The sequence below is a fragment of the Carcharodon carcharias genome, chromosome 15 (genome assembly GCF_017639515.1).
Source record: "Carcharodon carcharias isolate sCarCar2 chromosome 15, sCarCar2.pri, whole genome shotgun sequence".
NCBI classification, from domain to species: domain Eukaryota; kingdom Metazoa; phylum Chordata; class Chondrichthyes; order Lamniformes; family Lamnidae; genus Carcharodon; species Carcharodon carcharias.
This window is the reverse complement of record NC_054481.1, coordinates 64,198,640-64,216,561: the sequence shown is the minus strand read 5'-3', so window position 1 is coordinate 64,216,561 and position 17,922 is coordinate 64,198,640. Positions and strand designations below refer to the sequence as shown.

At 45.9% G+C, this 17,922-nt stretch overlaps 1 protein-coding gene across 1 annotated transcript in view; it reads right to left on the bottom strand.

The window, feature by feature from the left end:
- The window catches only part of baiap3 (BAI1 associated protein 3), a 69,342-nt gene that overhangs the window by 12,691 nt on the left and 38,729 nt on the right, over positions 1-17,922 (bottom strand). Inside the window, exons 13-25 of the mRNA XM_041205972.1 lie at positions 17,561-17,664; positions 16,876-16,993; positions 15,455-15,579; positions 14,161-14,251; positions 12,918-12,974; positions 10,305-10,402; positions 9,625-9,676; positions 8,262-8,413; positions 6,735-6,858; positions 6,275-6,418; positions 2,700-2,777; positions 874-1,089; positions 481-549 (exon numbers count right to left, since the gene is read on the bottom strand). Of these exons, the coding sequence (XP_041061906.1) occupies positions 481-549; positions 874-1,089; positions 2,700-2,777; positions 6,275-6,418; positions 6,735-6,858; positions 8,262-8,413; positions 9,625-9,676; positions 10,305-10,402; positions 12,918-12,974; positions 14,161-14,251; positions 15,455-15,579; positions 16,876-16,993; positions 17,561-17,664 (1,428 nt within the window). The remainder of the gene's footprint in view (positions 1-480; positions 550-873; positions 1,090-2,699; positions 2,778-6,274; positions 6,419-6,734; positions 6,859-8,261; positions 8,414-9,624; positions 9,677-10,304; positions 10,403-12,917; positions 12,975-14,160; positions 14,252-15,454; positions 15,580-16,875; positions 16,994-17,560; positions 17,665-17,922) is intronic.

The window sequence follows — 17,922 nt, the reverse complement described above, 5'->3', positions numbered from 1 at the left end:
TGATAGCAGCAATGGTATCACACATCTCAAATCAACTAGCCATACTTTATGTGTGGCTGTAACAATGTGCAACACCGAGCTATTCAAGACTGAGGGCAACACAGTTGAGCCCAATTCTGTTCTCACCCAATAGTCACAGACACACTAGCAAAATCTATTAGAAACCTGGCCCATTGTCTCCCCTGGACCCAGCAAAATGGAGATCCGTCCCCCTCTTGATAGACCAGCAAAGCCATAGATCAAACCCTGGGCTGTCCTGGTTGGTCTGGTCCAGTCCTGCAATGTTTAAGTTCACTGAGGCCTTGCTATGGATTTGGTCCATCTCAGCATCATTGATTCTTGCTTAAAGGGCACCAGTGTAGTGACAGTTGTGTGGGTGTGTGATGAGGGGATCTGTAGGATGGCCTTAGAACTGGAGTCTGTGTCTACTGTGATGAGCCCCCAAATGTTCCAGTATGAAATCGTCTCCAAGGCACCTACATCATCGGGCTGGATGGAATCTGGTGACAAGCTGATGTGCTGAATGTATTTTCGCAAGTCATTGACCATCTGTAAAACACAAACACGGGAAACAGTTTATTATTGGACTGGGGCTGCACACATTTCTCGGCAAAGTGCCTTTTTCCCCCTTGAAAGTCATTCAGAGCTTGGGCTGTAGCCACTCCTGGAGCAAACTGATGCCCACCAAACCAAACTGATCCCCAATGAAGCAAACTGACCTCCACCAGGGCGAAAACCCTTCACTGGAGAAAACCGATACCTCCTCCCGCCACCCCCACCCCCCGGAGTTTTCCCATTACAATACACTGATCCAGATGGAGTTCAAATTCAGTTGCCAAGCGCTAATCCATCAGTACATGCTGTGCTGGTTACCTTCTCCACAAGCTGGTTGATCATATAGTTAGACTGCCGCTGCATGCCTGCATCGATGCTTTGTAGCTGGGTGCCCAGTGCTCTTTGCACTTGCTGCTTCCCTTCCAGCCCATACAGTTGCTCCATGGAAATCTCCACTCCCTGCCAGTCTAATTCCTTTGGCAAATTCCAGGTGTATGTGTGCACATGCTCGATGTTATTCAGGACAATGCACAGCTGAGGAGGGAGAAGGGAAGCAGTCATGACAGGAAGGGAGAAAGAGTAGGAATGATGGCAGGAAATCTAGTAGATCAGAAGTGACAGAACAAGCAAAGGATACGACCCTAGAATACCTGCCATTCATGTCCATCTTCCGAGGGAGATGAGCAACCTCAGAGAGAACTGGTAGGAATTAAGTCTGCAATGGGTTTTTTTTGGCCCTTTGCTCTGAGGGTGGTGGAGTAAAATTGCTGAATTTTAGTCCAACATCACAGCTGACAGCAGTGGACCATGATCAATCATTGCAAAGGTCCCAGTGGGACAGAACTGCAATGTTCCATATAGTGTTTCACTAACTCGGTCCCTTTGTCCTGTATCCAAACAGATGTTTATCCAACTACTTAAAGGACTTTTTCCAACAAAGCACGAAAGAGGGAGCTCAATGTGAAAAGAGACATTTTCTGTTCAATGTACTACTGACACCAAAAGTTGAATTTTAATACCCAAGCAAATCGGAGATTTCAATCTGCCCACTATTGGGTTTAAGAGAGGAGGGACAAGGGAAGAAAAAACAATTTAGGTTGCCAATCTAAATAATTTAAAAACAATTTAACCTGTTTCACAGTGTTAATCCTGGCCAGTCATGTTTCCCAGGCCTAGGCCTGCAGGCCTCAGGCAGGCTCTGATTTAACTTGTTTTGGGTTAATCCTGGCCAATCATGTTTCCCAGGCCTCTGGCATCCTCTTAACCTGTTTTACAGTGTTAATCTTAGCTGGTCATGTTTTCCAGGCCTCAGGAACCCCAGCAGCTGGTGAGGACAGCTTTGGGATAAAGCAGTACTGCCTTTTAAGAGTACTGATCGTGAATCAAGAGTGCTTGCCCCTGGCTCTCCCAAGCTGCCCCACCCATACAAACACTCCTGGGTTTGGGATTCGAAACCCCATGTCCTGGGATCGGGCTTCTACTGGATCAGCCCCAATCAGGCCTGAGATTGCACCTCCATCAGGAGCTGCCGTCCCCACCATAGGGGTTATGGATCAGAACTTTGGACCTCCCTGCTCTGGAATCCTCTCTGTGTGACTGGAAGGCATCTGTCAATCATGCTGACTTCTGGGAAGGGATTTTGTCAATAAGAAAAGATGCACACTGTGGAGTTAACACTACTACATGCAGGGTAAGCTGGTCTGAAACTCTGCTTCCCCATATAGCTTCCTTCTCTATGTACCTCCCATAATATAAAATAGGAAAATTTTCTTTGACTTCTTTTGTTAGTACAGCAATGTTATGATCCATAGAGGCGCCCTGAATTGGGCTTCTTCCTATTGGGCTGCTGCATTGATGTCACGTGCACCCTGGATTGGATCCATAGGAAATAGGAGAACAACAAGCAGCCTAACTGAGCAGATTCAGAACTACCCAGAGTCCAGGAAACACACCATGGGTTGTTACTCTGCATAATCAGTACAAAACCACACAGGGAGAGTGAAAGGAAGGCATTTGGCTCACTTGGGTTTATACAATGGGAGTGAATGGGAAGGGATTTGGCTCATTGGGATTCTATATGGACTTATATATATGATATCCAATATGAAACATGTGTCTCCTCACAAGAATTATCCAGAGCTCACCTGTTGTGTAATTTTCTTCTGATCATCTGCTTTATGTCTCACCATTTCTGAGTACATCACAGCTGCATTGCAAATGTCCTGGAAGAAACCATGGAGACATCTATAACCACCGAGATGGAGACATCCTTAACCACCGAGATAGAGACATCCACAACCACCGAGATGGAGACATCCACAACCACCGAGATGGAGACATCCACAACCACCGAGATGGAGACATCCACAACCACCGAGATGGAGACATCCACAACCACCGAGATGGAGACATCCACAACCACCGAGATGGAGACATCCACAACCATCGAGATGGAGACATCCACAACCATCGAGATGGAGACATCCACAACCACGGAAATGGAGACATCCACAACCACGGAGATGGAGACATCCACAACCACGGAGATGGAGACATCCACAACCACGGAGATGGAGACATCCATAACCACGGAGATGGAGACATTCACAACCACGGAGATGGAGACATCCATAACCACGGATATGGAGAAGATGGAGATATATATAACCACCGAGATGGAGACATCCACAACCACGGAGATGGAGACATCCACAACCACGGAAATGGAGACATCCACAACCACGGAAATGGAGAGATCCACAACCACGGAGATGGAGACATCCACAACCACGGAGATGGAGGCATCCATAACCACCGAGATGGAGACATCCATAACCACGGAGATGGAGACATCCATAACCACGGAGATGGAGACATCCATAACCACGGAGATGGAGACATCCATAACCACGGAGATGGGGAGATCCATAACCACGGAGATGGAGACATCCATAATCACAGAGATGGGGAGATCCATAACCACGGAGATGGAGAAGATGGAGATATATATAACCACGGAGATGGAGACACTTATAACCATGGAGATAGCTATAACCACAGAGATGGAGATACCTCTAACTGCAGAGATACCTCTAACTACAGAGATATCTATAACCACAGAGATATCTATAACCACAGAGATATAGAAACATATAGAAACTAGGAGCAGGAGTAGGCCATTCAGCCCTTCAAGTCTGGTCTGCCATTCATCATGATCATGGCTGATCATCCGACTCAATAGCCTGCTCCCACTTTCTCCACATATCCTTTGATCCCTTTCGCCCCAAGAGCTATATCTAACTCTTTCTTGAAAATATACACTGTTTTGGCCTCAACTACTTTCTGTGGTAGTGAATTCTACAGGCTCACCACACTCTGGGTGAAGAAATTTCTCCTCATCTCAGCCCTAAATGGTCTACCCCATATCCTCAGACTGTGACCCCTGGTTCTGGACTCCCTCACCATCAGGAACATCCTTCCTGCATCTATCCTGTCTAGTCCTGTTAGAATTTTGTAGGTTTCTATGAGATCCCCCCTCATTCTTCTGAACTCCAGCGAATATAATCCTAACCAACTCAATCTCTCCTCATATGCCAGTCCCGCCATCCCAGGAATCAGTCTGGTAAACCTTCACTGCACTCCCTCTATAGCAAGTACATCCTTCCTCAGATAAGGAGATCAAAAGTGCACACAATATTCCAGGTGTGGTCTCACCAATGCCCTGTATAATTGCAGCAAGACATCCTGCTCCTGTACTTGAATCCTCTCACTATGAAGGCCAACATACCATTTGCCTTCTTTACCACCTGCTGCACCTGCATGCTTACCTTCAGCAACTGGTTTACGAGGACACCCAGGTCTTATTGCACATCCCCTCTCTCAATTTATAGCCATTCAGATAATAACCTGCCTTTCTGTTTTTGCTACCAAAGTGGGTAACCTCACATTTATCCACATTATATTGCATCTGCCATGCATTTGCCCACTCACTCAGCTTGTCCAAATCACACTGAAGCATCCCTGCATCTTCCTCACAGGTTACTCTCCCACCCAGTTTTGTGACATCTGCAAATTTGGAGATAGTACATTTAGTTCCCTCATCTAAATCATTAATATATATTGTGAATAGCTGGACTTCCAGCACCAATCCCTACGGTACCCCATTCGTCACTACCTGCCATTCGGTTTATTCCTACTCTTTGTTTCCTGTCAGCCAACCAGTTTCTATCCATCTCAACACACTAACCCCATCCCATGCACTTTAATTTTACAAGCTAATCTCTTATGTGGGGCTTTGTCGAAAGCCTTCTGAAAGTCCAAATAAACCACATCCACTGGCTCCGCCTCATTAACTCTACTAGTTGCATCCTCGAAAAATTCCAGTCGATTTGTCAAGCACGATTTTCCTTTCATAAATCCATGCTGACTCTGTCCGATTCTGCCAATGTTTTCCAAGTGCTCAGCTATTAAATCTTTTATAACGGACTCTAGAATTTTCCCCACAACTGACCTCAGGCTGACTGGCCTGACTGGTCTATAATTCCCTGTTTTCTCTCTACCTTCCCTTTTAAATAGTGGGGTTACATTAGCTACCCTCCAATCTGTAGGAACCATTCCAGAGACTATAGACTCTCGGAAGATGACCACCAATGCAACTACTAATTCTAGGGCCACTTAAGTACTCTGGGATGTAGATTATCAGGCCCTGGGGATTTATCGGCCTTCAATCCCATCAATTTCTCTAACACCATTTCCCTGCTAACACTGGTTTCTTTCAGTTCCTCCCTCTCACTAAGCCCTGTGTTCCCCAACATTTCTGGTATGTTATTTGTGTCCTGCTTTGTGAAGACAGAACCAAAGTATGTATTTAGTTGGTCAGCTATTTCTTTGTTCCCCATTATAAATTCCCCTGTTTCTGACTGTAAGGGACCCACGTTTGTCTTCACCAATCTTTCTCTCTTCACATACCTATAGAAACTTTTACAGTCAGTCTGTCAGTATCTATAACCACGGAGATGGAGATATCTATAACCACGGAGATGGAGATATCTATAACCACGGAGACATGTATAATCACAGAGATGGAGATATCTATAACCACAATGATATCTATAACCACGGAGATGGGGATATCTATATCCATGGGGGTATATCTATTGGTGCTGGGAGTACAGGTGGCAGGACACAAACTGGATACTGCAACTATTCCCCCAGTGCCAATACACACACACAGCATACAGGAATACAATTTGAATCATTGATAAGTTGAACATCAACAACTTGGATCTATATAATGCATCTAACACAGAAAATATCTCAGTCACTTTATGCTGGAGGAGAAAAATGCTGAAATGAAAGGAGATAGGTTCCCTGCAGCAACAATTATCCTCTGGCCAGGTGTAACCAGGTATGGAGACACTTGAAGATCATGAAGTGGACATGGAACAAGCACTCACTCTAGACTTACTGAAATGAAAAATTACAGGGCCATACATCGTGCCTTGGATCTGAGAGTGATGCACTGCTGAGCCATGTTGATCTTGCCCTGTAGCCTGAAGCTCAGGAGCAGTGAAACAAAGTCATAGTGGCCTGCCCAATGCATAACTAGTATGAGAGGGAGTCTAGAACAGAACCATTTTACTGTGATGCTGAGGCTCCCTCACGAAACAGTACCTTCAGAGAAACCTGCAGTAATTATGGAGATTGTGCTCACACTCACGTCAGTGATTTTTGTTACAAAGACAAAGGCTCCCATGGGGTCAGGCCAGGCCAGCTGCAGCCAGAAGCTCTTGATCTGGGTGAAACAGGTCACTACATCGACAGCCGAGCTGCTGTGCTTGGACAATGTGTCAACAGGATCAAGCTGGGGGGAAAACCACAAACATTCACCGCCATTGTCAACAGAGAAAGTTATACACAACATGAAATTCACTCAGAGATACCCCATAGTGAGAAGGGCCATTCAGCTTTCCAAGCTCCTTGTGAAATCTCCCCATCATGGACTCTACACACCCATTCAGTACAAAAGTTTATCTTGAGTCAACTGACCCAAGTCTTGCCCCATCAGTGTACCATATGCTGGTATAGTGCAATACAATTACTGACCACATCTGAAAAGAAAAGGAAGTCATGGGCAATGAGCCTGTAACTTGTCAACATGTCTGACTGGGGTCATTTACCTGATCCACCGTTACTGCCCTTGTAATACGTTCACATGACTTCTCATAAACGATTTGGAGCCACTTGTTGATGGACATCTGAAACCAATCGTGGAAATTTGTGAGTGCCAGAGGTTTGGAGTCCCTATAGGGGGTGGGAAAACAAAGCAGACTTAGGATCTTAGTCGGGTCCAGTGTGATAAACTGCTCCCTGCTCACCAGACCCAGTGTGATAGTCCACTCCCTGCTCACAGGATCCAGTGTGATAGACCACTCCCTGCTCACAGGATCCAGTGTGATAGACCACTCCCTGCTCACAGGATCCAGTGTGATAGACCACTCCCTGCTCACAGGATCCAGTGTGGTAGACCACTCCCTGCTCACAGGATCCAGTGTGGTAGACCACTTCCTGCCCACAGGATCCGTTGTGACAGTCCACTTCCTGCCCACAGGATTCAGTGTGGTAGACTGCTCCCTGCTTATAAGATCCAGTGTGATAATCCACTCCCTTCCCACACGATCAGTGTGATAGTCCACTCCCTGCCCAGAGGATCCAGTGTAATAGATCACTCCCTATTCTTCTTCACCTGAGAGGATATAGAGCCTCTGTTTAACATCTCCTCTAAAAGTGCAGCGCTCCCTCAGCACTCAAGTTTCAGACCGAATTTTGTATTCAAGCCCCTGGAGTAGGGTTGAACCCAGAACCTTGATCCAGTGGTAAATGTGCCCTCACTGAACTATGCTGAATCTTGACTATGGCGTTCAATTCTGGGCATTGCACTTTGGGAGGGATGTCAAGGCCTTGCAGTGGGTGCAGAAGAGAAATACCAAAACAATACTAGAAACGAGGAACTTCAGTTATGTGCAGAGACTGGAGAATCTGGGGTTGTTCCCAATAGAACAGAGAAGGTCAAGGAGATTTGATAGAAGTGTTCAATATTATGAATAGATTTGATAGAGTAAATCAAGAGGAACTCTTTCCAGTGGCAGAAAGGGCAGTAAGCAGAGGGCATGGAATTAAGCGATTGGCAAAAGAAGCAGAGGTGATTTGAGGAAATACTGTTTAACACAGTGAGTTATTGTGATCCAGAATACTGGCTGAATGAGTGGTGGGAGCAGATTTAATAGTAACATTCAAAAAGGAATTGGATAAATACTTGAAGGGAAACATAGTTATTGGGAAAAGGGCAGAGGAGTAGGATAACTGGATAGCTCTTCCAAAGAACTGGCACAGGCACAAAGGACTGAATGTGCTGAATGATTCTATCCCTTGTTCGGGGGGAATCTAGTGTGGTGGTTTCTGAATCCAGGTCATTGTACAAAGATTTCCCATGTCATCACCCAGCTCAAGTTCTGAGACTGCAGGAACCTCTGCACCAGGGCAACCTTCATTTTCGATGGTCTCCACCCCTCTTTCCCTCACTACATAACTCAACAATTCAGCCTCAACTGCCCCTCACTCCCTGTAATTCCTGTTTAGTGCTTGAGTCCCTAACCCCATCCCAGGGGCTATATTAAAGCCAGTGGTTGTGCCTTCTGTTGACTCACTTTAGTGGAAGGAATTCCTTGAATTGTTTCAGCTCCTTGAGTGACAGGTACAGCTCAAATAGAGTCTCCCCTGTCTGCTGCGTCATTTTTGACCTCTCCTCTTCCATAGCCGCTCCCAGCTCTTCCATCAGTGCCAGAACATCATCAGCGACCTGCACCAAGCAGATAGTTTGGAGGATATAATTTGTGGTAAAAACCTACTCATCTTGTTGGGTGGTGTGGGTTGGGGGGCAGGCAGCAGGAGGGTAGGGGTAAGGCAAGAACCCATCTGCCTCATGATAATCAGGTGATCTTGGGCAGAGTCTAGGTTGGCTCTTGCCCACCCTGTCCAGGACTTTGAGTGGTCTGCCACGAGGGAGGGATCATTCAGCAACTAAACTATTCTGATGAAGTGTTTATGGTGAGATGCTGCAATGAAACTGGTCACTCAGAGGCTGATGGGTTTGGGCCGGGGTGGGGGATGCAGTACGGAGCTGCTGAACACAGTTAATGCCCTGATTCAACATACAGCGAGTTCCCAGTTGTGGCCAGGCAGTTAGCATGAAGTTGAAATGCCAGTAAACAAAGGCTCCTCCCCCAGGCAGGGAAGGGTATTAAACATCCCCCTCACACATCCTGACATCCAGTTCCAGAGTGGTTCTAGCAGTCCAAGATGATCCAGCCAGCCAGGAAACCCCAAATAAGCTGGTGGGGAAAAGGCCAAGTGACAAATGAGAGGTGGAAGAGTGGCAGACAGGGATGGCGAGGGGAAGGGGAGGGAGGTGGAGAAGGAGAAGAATTGAGAGATGGGAGTGGAGGAGGGAAGGGAGAGAGATTGGGAAAGGAGGGACAGAGTTGTGGAGGAGTTAAGGGGGAGAGATAGGGCAAGGGAGAGAGGGAGATATTGGGAGAGGAGATGGGGAGGGAAATGGAGGGAGGGAAAAAAAAATCAACATTGGGAAAACTAAAAATGAGGCAACTAAAAGCCAGGGTTCCGAATACTGCATTGAATAAACTGAGAGATTTTATTTTACAGTTTAGGGAGCCCTTGATTAAATACTGATCTTTCTCATGAGGGAGGTTCAGAGTCTCACACACAGTGGGGGGAGTTTGGAGTCTTTGGGGATTAAAGTCTCTGGGTGGTTAGGGGTTCGGAATCTCATGTACAGAGGGGTATCAGAGTCTCACATATGGTGGGGCGGCTCAGAGTTTCACACACATTGGGGAGTCTCTGGGGCTCAAAGTCTCTCAAGCACAGAGGGCTTGGAGTTTCTCACACATGGGGGTCTTGGAGTGTCTGGCCCTCAGAGTTTCTAACATACGGGTTTGGGGATGGGTGGGTACTCTGAGTGCTCATTCTCAGAGACCCACCCAATCTTCTTACCAGTTTCTCCAGTTGTTGGTAGGTGATGCTGAAGTAATCAATCTTCACAGCACTGGAAAAAGACAGAAATCATTCCTAGTATGGAAAGCAGCCACTCAGTGCAGTTATAACACCTGACAAGAACACAACATGCGTAATATATTGACATGGCCTTTTGTGCCCTACACCACTTCATTGAAAGGACATGTATTGCTGGTGGAGATGCAGGACATTTAAAGCTGAGTTGAGTTACCCATTGCATCAAAACACAAGAATTTGTGCAGCCAGAGACCCTTACCATGTTTCACAAAAGTAACCGGCCCTCTCACTGCATCACATATTCCGTTTATGTCCCCTGCTACGAGTTGCAAATTGAAGTACAGGCAAAAGCTGCATGATGGCTCCTATAGGGATTGTCAAATAAGTGAGTAAGCAACCCAGCACTGCTACACCCCCAGTTTGATACCCAATCTGTAATAATCAACATGACCTCAGACAAGAAAGCAGTTGTGGATCTCATTAAGCCCAGTGTGGAGGGAGCTTTACTTTGTATCTATCCTGTCCTGTACCTGCCCTAGCGCTGTCAGTTGGACACAGGTTATCCAAAGCAGTAAAGAGTTTTATTCCCTGCACTAACATCCTTAACTTATTTGAACAAAATAATTGCAATACTAAAATGCAGGAACATAGGAGTCAATTACCTGACAAATATTTGGTTGTATTGGTTTTGATTTTTACGTAGCTCTGTGCAAACTGTGTCGACCTGTCGTACCAATCTCATCAGTGTAGACAGTTCAGACTACAAAATAAAGTCAGACTGAGATCACAACCTTGATAATGTAAGGAACTCTCGTCTCCAAACGCAACTCACCATCAATCACCCCCAAACTCAACACATAGTCACCCCCCTCAAACCCAAGTCACTGTCAACAAACCCCGCCCAAACCCAACTCAGCATCAACCTCCCAAACCGAACTCACCGTCAACAAATCCCCCCCAAATCAACATACCATCAACATGCCCCCAAACCCAACTCACCATCAACAAACCTGACCAAACCCAACCCATCACCACTAGAGTCCCCAAACCCAACTCACTGTCAGCAAACACCCCCAAACCCAACTCACCACCAACAAACCTCTTTAAACCCAACTCGCCATCAAAAAACACCCCCAAACCCAACTCACTGTCAACAAACCCCCCAAAACCAACTCACCACCAACAAAACCCCCCCAAACCCAACTCATTGTCAGAAAACCTCCCCAAACCCAACTCACCATCAACAAACCTCCCAAAACCAACTCATCATCAGCAAAGCCCCCCAAACCCAACTCATATCAACAAACCCCCCCAAACCCAACTCACTAATCAACAACCCCCCCAAACCTAACTCACCACCAACAAAACTCCCCCAAACCCAACTCATTGTCAGAAAACTTCCCCAAACTCAACTCACCATCAACAAACCCCCCAAACCCAATTCATCATCAGCAAAGCCCCCCAACTCAACATCAACAAACCCCCCAAACCCAACTCACTGTCAACAAACCCCCCCAAACCCAACTCACTGTCAACAAACCCCCCCAAACCCAACTCACTGTCAACAAACCCCCCCAAACCCAACACACCATCAACAACCACCCCAAACCCTACTCAACATTAACAAAACCCTCAAACCCAACTCACCATCAACTCCCCAAAACCCAACTCACCATCAACTCCCCAAAACCCAACTCACCATCAACTCCCCAAAACCCAACTCACCATCAACTCCCCAAAACCCAACTCACCATCAACTCCCCAAAACCCAACTCACCATCAACTCCCCAAAACCCAACTCACCATCAACTCCCCAAAACCCAACTCACCATCAACTCCCCAAAACCCAACTCACCATCAACTCCCCAAAACCCAACTCACCATCAACTCCCCAAAACCCAACTCACCATCAACTCCCCAAAACCCAACTCACCATCAACTCCCCAAAACCCAACTCACCATCAACTCCCCAAAACCCAACTCACCATCAACTCCCCAAAACCCAACTCACCATCAACTCCCCAAAACCCAAGTCACCATCAACTCCCCAAAACCCAAGTCACCATCAACTCCCCAAAACCCAAGTCACCATCAACTCCCCAAAACCCAACTCACCATCCACTCCCCAAAACTCAACTCACCATCAACTCCCTAAAACCCAACTCACCGTCAACTCCCCAAAACCCAACTCACCGTCAACTCCCCAAAACCCAACTCACCGTCAACTCCCCAAAACCCAACTCACCATCAACAAACCTCCCAAAACCAACTCATCATCAGCAAAGCCCCCCAAACCCAACTCATATCAACAAACCCCCCCAAACCCAACTCACTGTCAACAACCCCCCCAAACCTAACTCACCACCAACAAAACCCCCCCAAACCCAACTCATTGTCAGAAAACTTCCCCAAACTCAACTCACCATCAACAAAGCCCCCAAACCCAATTCATCATCAGCAAAGCCCCCCAACTCAACATCAACAAACCCCCCCAAACCCAACTCACTGTCAACAAACCCCCCCAAACCCAACTCACTGTCAACAAACCCCACCAAACACAACTCACTGTCAAAAAACCCCCCCAAACCCAACTCACTGTCAACAAACCCCCCAAACACAACACACCATCAACAACCACCCCAAACCCTACTCAACATTAACAAAACCCTCAAACCCAACTCACCGTCAACTCCCCAAAACCCAACTCACCGTCAACTCCCCAAAACCCAACTCACCGTCAACTCCCCAAAACCCAACTCACCGTCAACTCCCCAAAACCCAACTCACCGTCAACTCCCCAAAACCCAACTCACCGTCAACTCCCCAAAACCCAACTCACCGTCAACTCCCCAAAACCCAACTCACCGTCAACTCCCCAAAACCCAACTCACTGTCAAGAACAACCCAAACCCAACTTATCATCAACAATGCCCCCTGCCCTCCAAAGTCTAACTCATCATTAACTTGGCCCAAATCATTGTCGCCAGGAATAGGAAGATGAGCTCAATTTCCCTTTGTTAACTCAGACACACAGAATCGGCTACAACTGTTCAGCTCAGTTCAGCTGACTCACTGCCGTCATTGGCTCAACTTCTAAGCATAGCTTACTTTCACACAGTTTGTGCTGCACAACAGCTTATTAATTCATTAATGAACAAGGCACACAGTAAAAACATCCCTTGTTCCCTCAACAGTGACAGACAATGCCTAATATGGCAAAGTCAAATTCTTCTACCAATCTGCACAGATTATTTTATTCAGACAGTCACACATACCTTGATTTTTGGTTTGAAGTTGTCACACATTTTCCCATACCATTCAGATGCAGATTTCTGTAAAATTAACAGAGCAAATCAATGTAAGTCACTTAGTATAGTGTCAAACCACAGTGCCACTCGACACATTTTTGAATCTGTGTGACAGTCTATTGGTTTCACCAAACCCAACATATAATATATTTCCTCTTTTGACATAAATTTCAAACTCTACAGTAATTTGTCTCAGGTCCAGCACTCATTGGTACTTGAGCTGGATTGTCCAATTCAGTGATCATAGAGGCTGTGGGACTCTCTGTACCTCTACACATACAGGTCAGACCATTTTTAAAAAATTCTTTTCATGGGATGTTGGCATTGCTGGCAAGGCCAGCATTTGTTTCTATCCCAAATTGCCCTTGAGAAGGTGGTGGTGAACTGCCTTCTTGAACCGCTGCAGTCCATGTGGCGCAGGTACACCCACAGTGCTGTTAGGAGGGGAGTTCCAGGATTTTGACCCGACGACAGTGAAGGAATGGCAATATAGTTCCACGTCAGGGTGGTGAGTAACTTGGAGGGGAACTTGCAGATGGTGATGTTTAAATCAACAGATGAAGATTGGAGTGTGTGCACAAATTCTGCAACATGCTTTATTGTTTTCTGCTTCTTACTAGAGTTGGTGAGTGAGGAGTTCATTAGTGTCTTAGAACTCTATCATCTTCCCCCTGGGTAAGTTCTCTCTCCCTCATAAAATCCATGTTATATTCTATTCTTTTCCAATATATTGTACCTTACATTTGTTCATATTAAACTTTATTTTGCTTCTAATCAGCCCAAATGCAAATCCTTTTGAGTTGTTTTAATAAGATCTTGACTGTCTCCTCTGAGCCATGTCTGAACTAGTTTATCAGTGAATTTAAGTCATGTTGTGACTGCGATAAATCAGGAGCAGCTCAGACCCCTGGCCATCCTTCCACAGTGACCTTTGTCCCTTTACAATTAGCTGCTGCTTCATTTTATTCAACAGTTACACCCAGTCTCACCCAGGAGAATCAAGTTTAGTTTGTGGATAAGTCTCTCCTATGGTATTTTTTCAAAACTCTTCTGGAAATTGAGGTACATTCCAGCAAATGGATTTGCCCTCCCCATCATCAACATATGTTTTATAGGTTGGTCAGGTGAGATTCTCCCTTTAAGGTCAATGCCATTTATCATCAGATTCTGGCATGTTTTCTGACTATTGACAATGAAGCCTACACTGTACCTTCACCACGGCAGCAATATCCACATGGAGCTGGTTATGTAAAGGACAGGCCACTTTAAAAGCTTCCATGGAGTAAATCTTCAGCAAACACCTGAAAAATATTAAACCAAGTGCAGACAGAAAAAACAGGAGAGAGGGAGAGAGAGGGATAAGTTGGGAGTCAGAAACCAGGAGACACAGAAAGAGAGACACACACACACAGACACACACACACACACACACACACACACAGGAACAGGGAAAGGAAGAGAGGAATAAGAAAATAGAGACAGAAAGAGAGACAAGGAACCCAGGAGAGATAGAATCAGGGTGAAAGATAAGAGGATCAAGGAAAGACAGACAGGGGAGAGAGATGGAGAATCATGGTCAGAGGGGCAGAATAAGGAAGAGAAGGGAAATGGGAGAGGGAGAGAAAAGGGAAAGAAAGGGAGTGTCAAGGAAAAGGACAACATGTAGGAGGTGGATGGAGGAAGACAGGGACAAGGGAATTAGTAAAATGTTAGAGAGAAAGCAAGTGGGAGGAAAGGGAAGAAGTGAGAGATGGAGGGCAAGAGTCGTATAAAAATCAAGAATGGGGGAGAGGAGAGAAAGGAAGAGTTAGAGATAGACAGAGACAGAAAGGCAGAGATATATACAGAGAGAGGGAGAAGAGAGAGGGAGGGAGAGAAAGAATTCTTAATTCCAAAGATGTTCTTGATCAAACAAGGTTTCCTACATTACAGCACTTGCAGCTGCTTCCTCAATAGGTCTGCTATCAGACATATTGGGAGGGTTTACAGGCTGATAATCAACCTGTTTGGCCACATTATGAATGCACCTTCCATGGCCATTAAGTCCTGAAGTGGAACCTGGAGTCTCCAGAGGTCAGATTGCTACCAATGTGCCACAAGACCTCCTACCCTGGTCTGATATACTGGGACTGAACTCCAATGACAGTCGAAACCTTGGGGGCTGATCAGGCAGTTTACTTTTTGTTCCTGTGCGATGCAGCAAATGCTGACACATGCACTCATGCCCTGAACTGAGAGGCCTGCTTGTCCCAGTCTGACTTCATTCGGTCTGGCTCAGTTTAATCTGGCCCAGCTAGGTCTGACCTTACCTTGCTTGGCTCAGCCTGGCCTGGCCTGGCTCGGTCTGCCCTGACCCGGCTCTACTCGGTCTGGTCTAGCCTGGCTTGGCTCGACTTGGTCTGGTCTGGCTTGGTCTTATCTGGCCTGGCTCAATCTGGTCTGGCCTCATTCATCTGGTCTATTAGTCTGGTCTGGTTTGGTCTGATCAGTTCAGTCTGCATTACCTCAGCATCAGTTCTAGCTGCTTCAATGCCATTGGAACATTGAAGGGAAAGATTTGTCTCATCCTCAGCAGCAGCTCCCAGCTGTAGTCAATGAAAAGGACAAAACTGATGCCAAGTGACTCTTCCTGCAACAAACCAAAATAAAAGGAATGAAACAACTACAATAACAATCAAAAATGAGACTCTTGTGAAGAGTGGCCTGCTCTCAGAGGATGCTGTAACCACCTGCAGAGCCAGGAATAAAAGGGTGAGAGTTGGAGCTAGGGTGGGAGTTGTTTGGTAACGTGGGCAGCTCCTCCAATCCACATCCTGCCCTCCACAGCCCTGTCTGGACTGCCAGCTGGTATGTTATGCCCTTGGTTACAGGGCAGGTGCAAACCTCTGCGACATAGTGAGTTCTCCTGGTGTCCTGGGCCTATGAAGCCCTGGTTAGACCTCAAGCACTGTGAGCAGTTCTGAGTATCACTTCTTAGGAAGGATATTTGGAGGAAGTGCAGAGCAGATTTACTAGAATGATATCTGGACTCCAAGGGTTAAATTCTGAGATTATGCAAACTAGGTCCTTGGGATTCCTTAAGGAATTTAGAAGGTTAAGGGATGATTTGATCAAAGTTTTCACAATCTTAAGGGTAACAGATAGAGTTGACAGAGATAAACTATTTCTGCTGGTTGAGGAGTCTAGGATTATGGAGCAGAGCCTAAAAATTAGACCCAGACTTCTCAGGAGTGAAATTAGGAAACACTCCATGCAAAAGGCGGTAGAATTCTGGAACTTTCTTTTTCAAAAAGCAGTTAATGCTGGGTCAATTGTTAATTTTAAGTCTGAGTTTGATCGATTTTTGTTCAATAAAAGTATTAGCGATATCGGGCAGGCTTGTTGGGTTAAATTGTCTACTCCTGTTCCTATGTTCCTCTTCCTAAAATTCTTCACCTAACAAACACCAACCAACTGGAATTTGAAAGACACGTAAACTGAAATAACATTACGAGGTAATGAAATTTGATCATTTCACTGAGAAAAAGAGTGAACTTTGAACATAAGCAAAAGCTGCCACTGGTGCGTACTTGGTAATATCTGCCTTAAAGTGGATCTTTGTGTGTGAGAATTGCACATATACATGGGTGCGCACACATACATACACATACACACGCACGCAGATTGAAGATTCTCTGTTTAAAAATAACACAAAAAAACTTTAGTGGCATAAAGCTTGTGCATCTTGTGCTTTATTTCACAGGCACACAGCCTGCCACACCCACTGTTTATGTTTACTGCTGAAGGCTGGTAACTTGTGTGAAGTACTGAAGAATTCTCAGCACCTGGAGACCGTATTAAAAGTTACCACTTTTACAGGCAGTAAACTGAAATGGTTGTGGATAATAGCTGCCACAGGCAATGCTCTGTGACCCGAGCATCTTACCTGCTCTTTGATAAGAACATTAAACTCCAAAGTCTGGTCCAGGTTCTCAAGGAGTTGGAGAAGGAAACCATAGTCCATGGGTCGGGCCTGGTGGTGCTTGCTGTAGGCCTGCCACTTACTGTGGAGAGGGGAAAATAAACACTTCAGTCGAGTCAGCTCCTGCTCATTTCCTTCAGATCACTTCAGTCTATAGACTGTTTGAAGGGACGTTAGAGGAAACTTTGCAGCCTGCTGTATCTAACCCTGTGCCGTACCTGCCCTGGGAGTGTTTGATGGGACAGCGTAGAGAGAGTTGTACACTGTGTCTAATTCATGCTGTACCTGTCTGGGAGTGTTTGATGGGACAGCATAGAGGGAGTTTTACACTGTGTCTAATCCATGCTGTGCCTGCCCTCAGAGTGTTTGATGGGACAGCGTAGAGGAGGTTTTACATATCTAATTTACACAATACCTGGCCTGGAAGTGTTTGATTGGACACTGTAGAGGGAGTCTTGTGCTGTATCTAACTCATGATGTAGCTGCCCTGTGAGCATTTGATGTAGCTCTCTTTGTTTCCCCAACACTGACATTGTTCACATGGATGAGCACAATAAACCAAAGCAAAACCATGACTGAGATATCAGGCTTTATTTATTGAAATTCCTGAATACTGACAGGGCAAAAGATAATATAGAGTTGTACTCACATAGCCGCTTTCTGCTGAAGTGAAAGGTCAATTTGCATGGCATGGTGGGAAAGAATGGTCACAGCATGTTTGCTGAGTTTGCCTGACCAGCTGCATTGATCTTCCTGTGATAAAGGAGTGGTGACAGAATTAGTCGCAGGATTACTGTTGTTGCAAGGATTATTTTCACTCTGATGTTGGCACCACTCTAAGTTTTACTGGCTTTTCCCAGATACTGAGGAACCCTCTGGCCCCTCACCCCAGGTGCCCACTCTGCAGGTGTGAATACAGCCAGTGAGTGGCAGGAGGTTTCTCCACAGTGAGGGAGTCAGAACCAAAATTGATCCCCGCAGCACCTTGTCCTCTTCACTCCAACAAGAGCA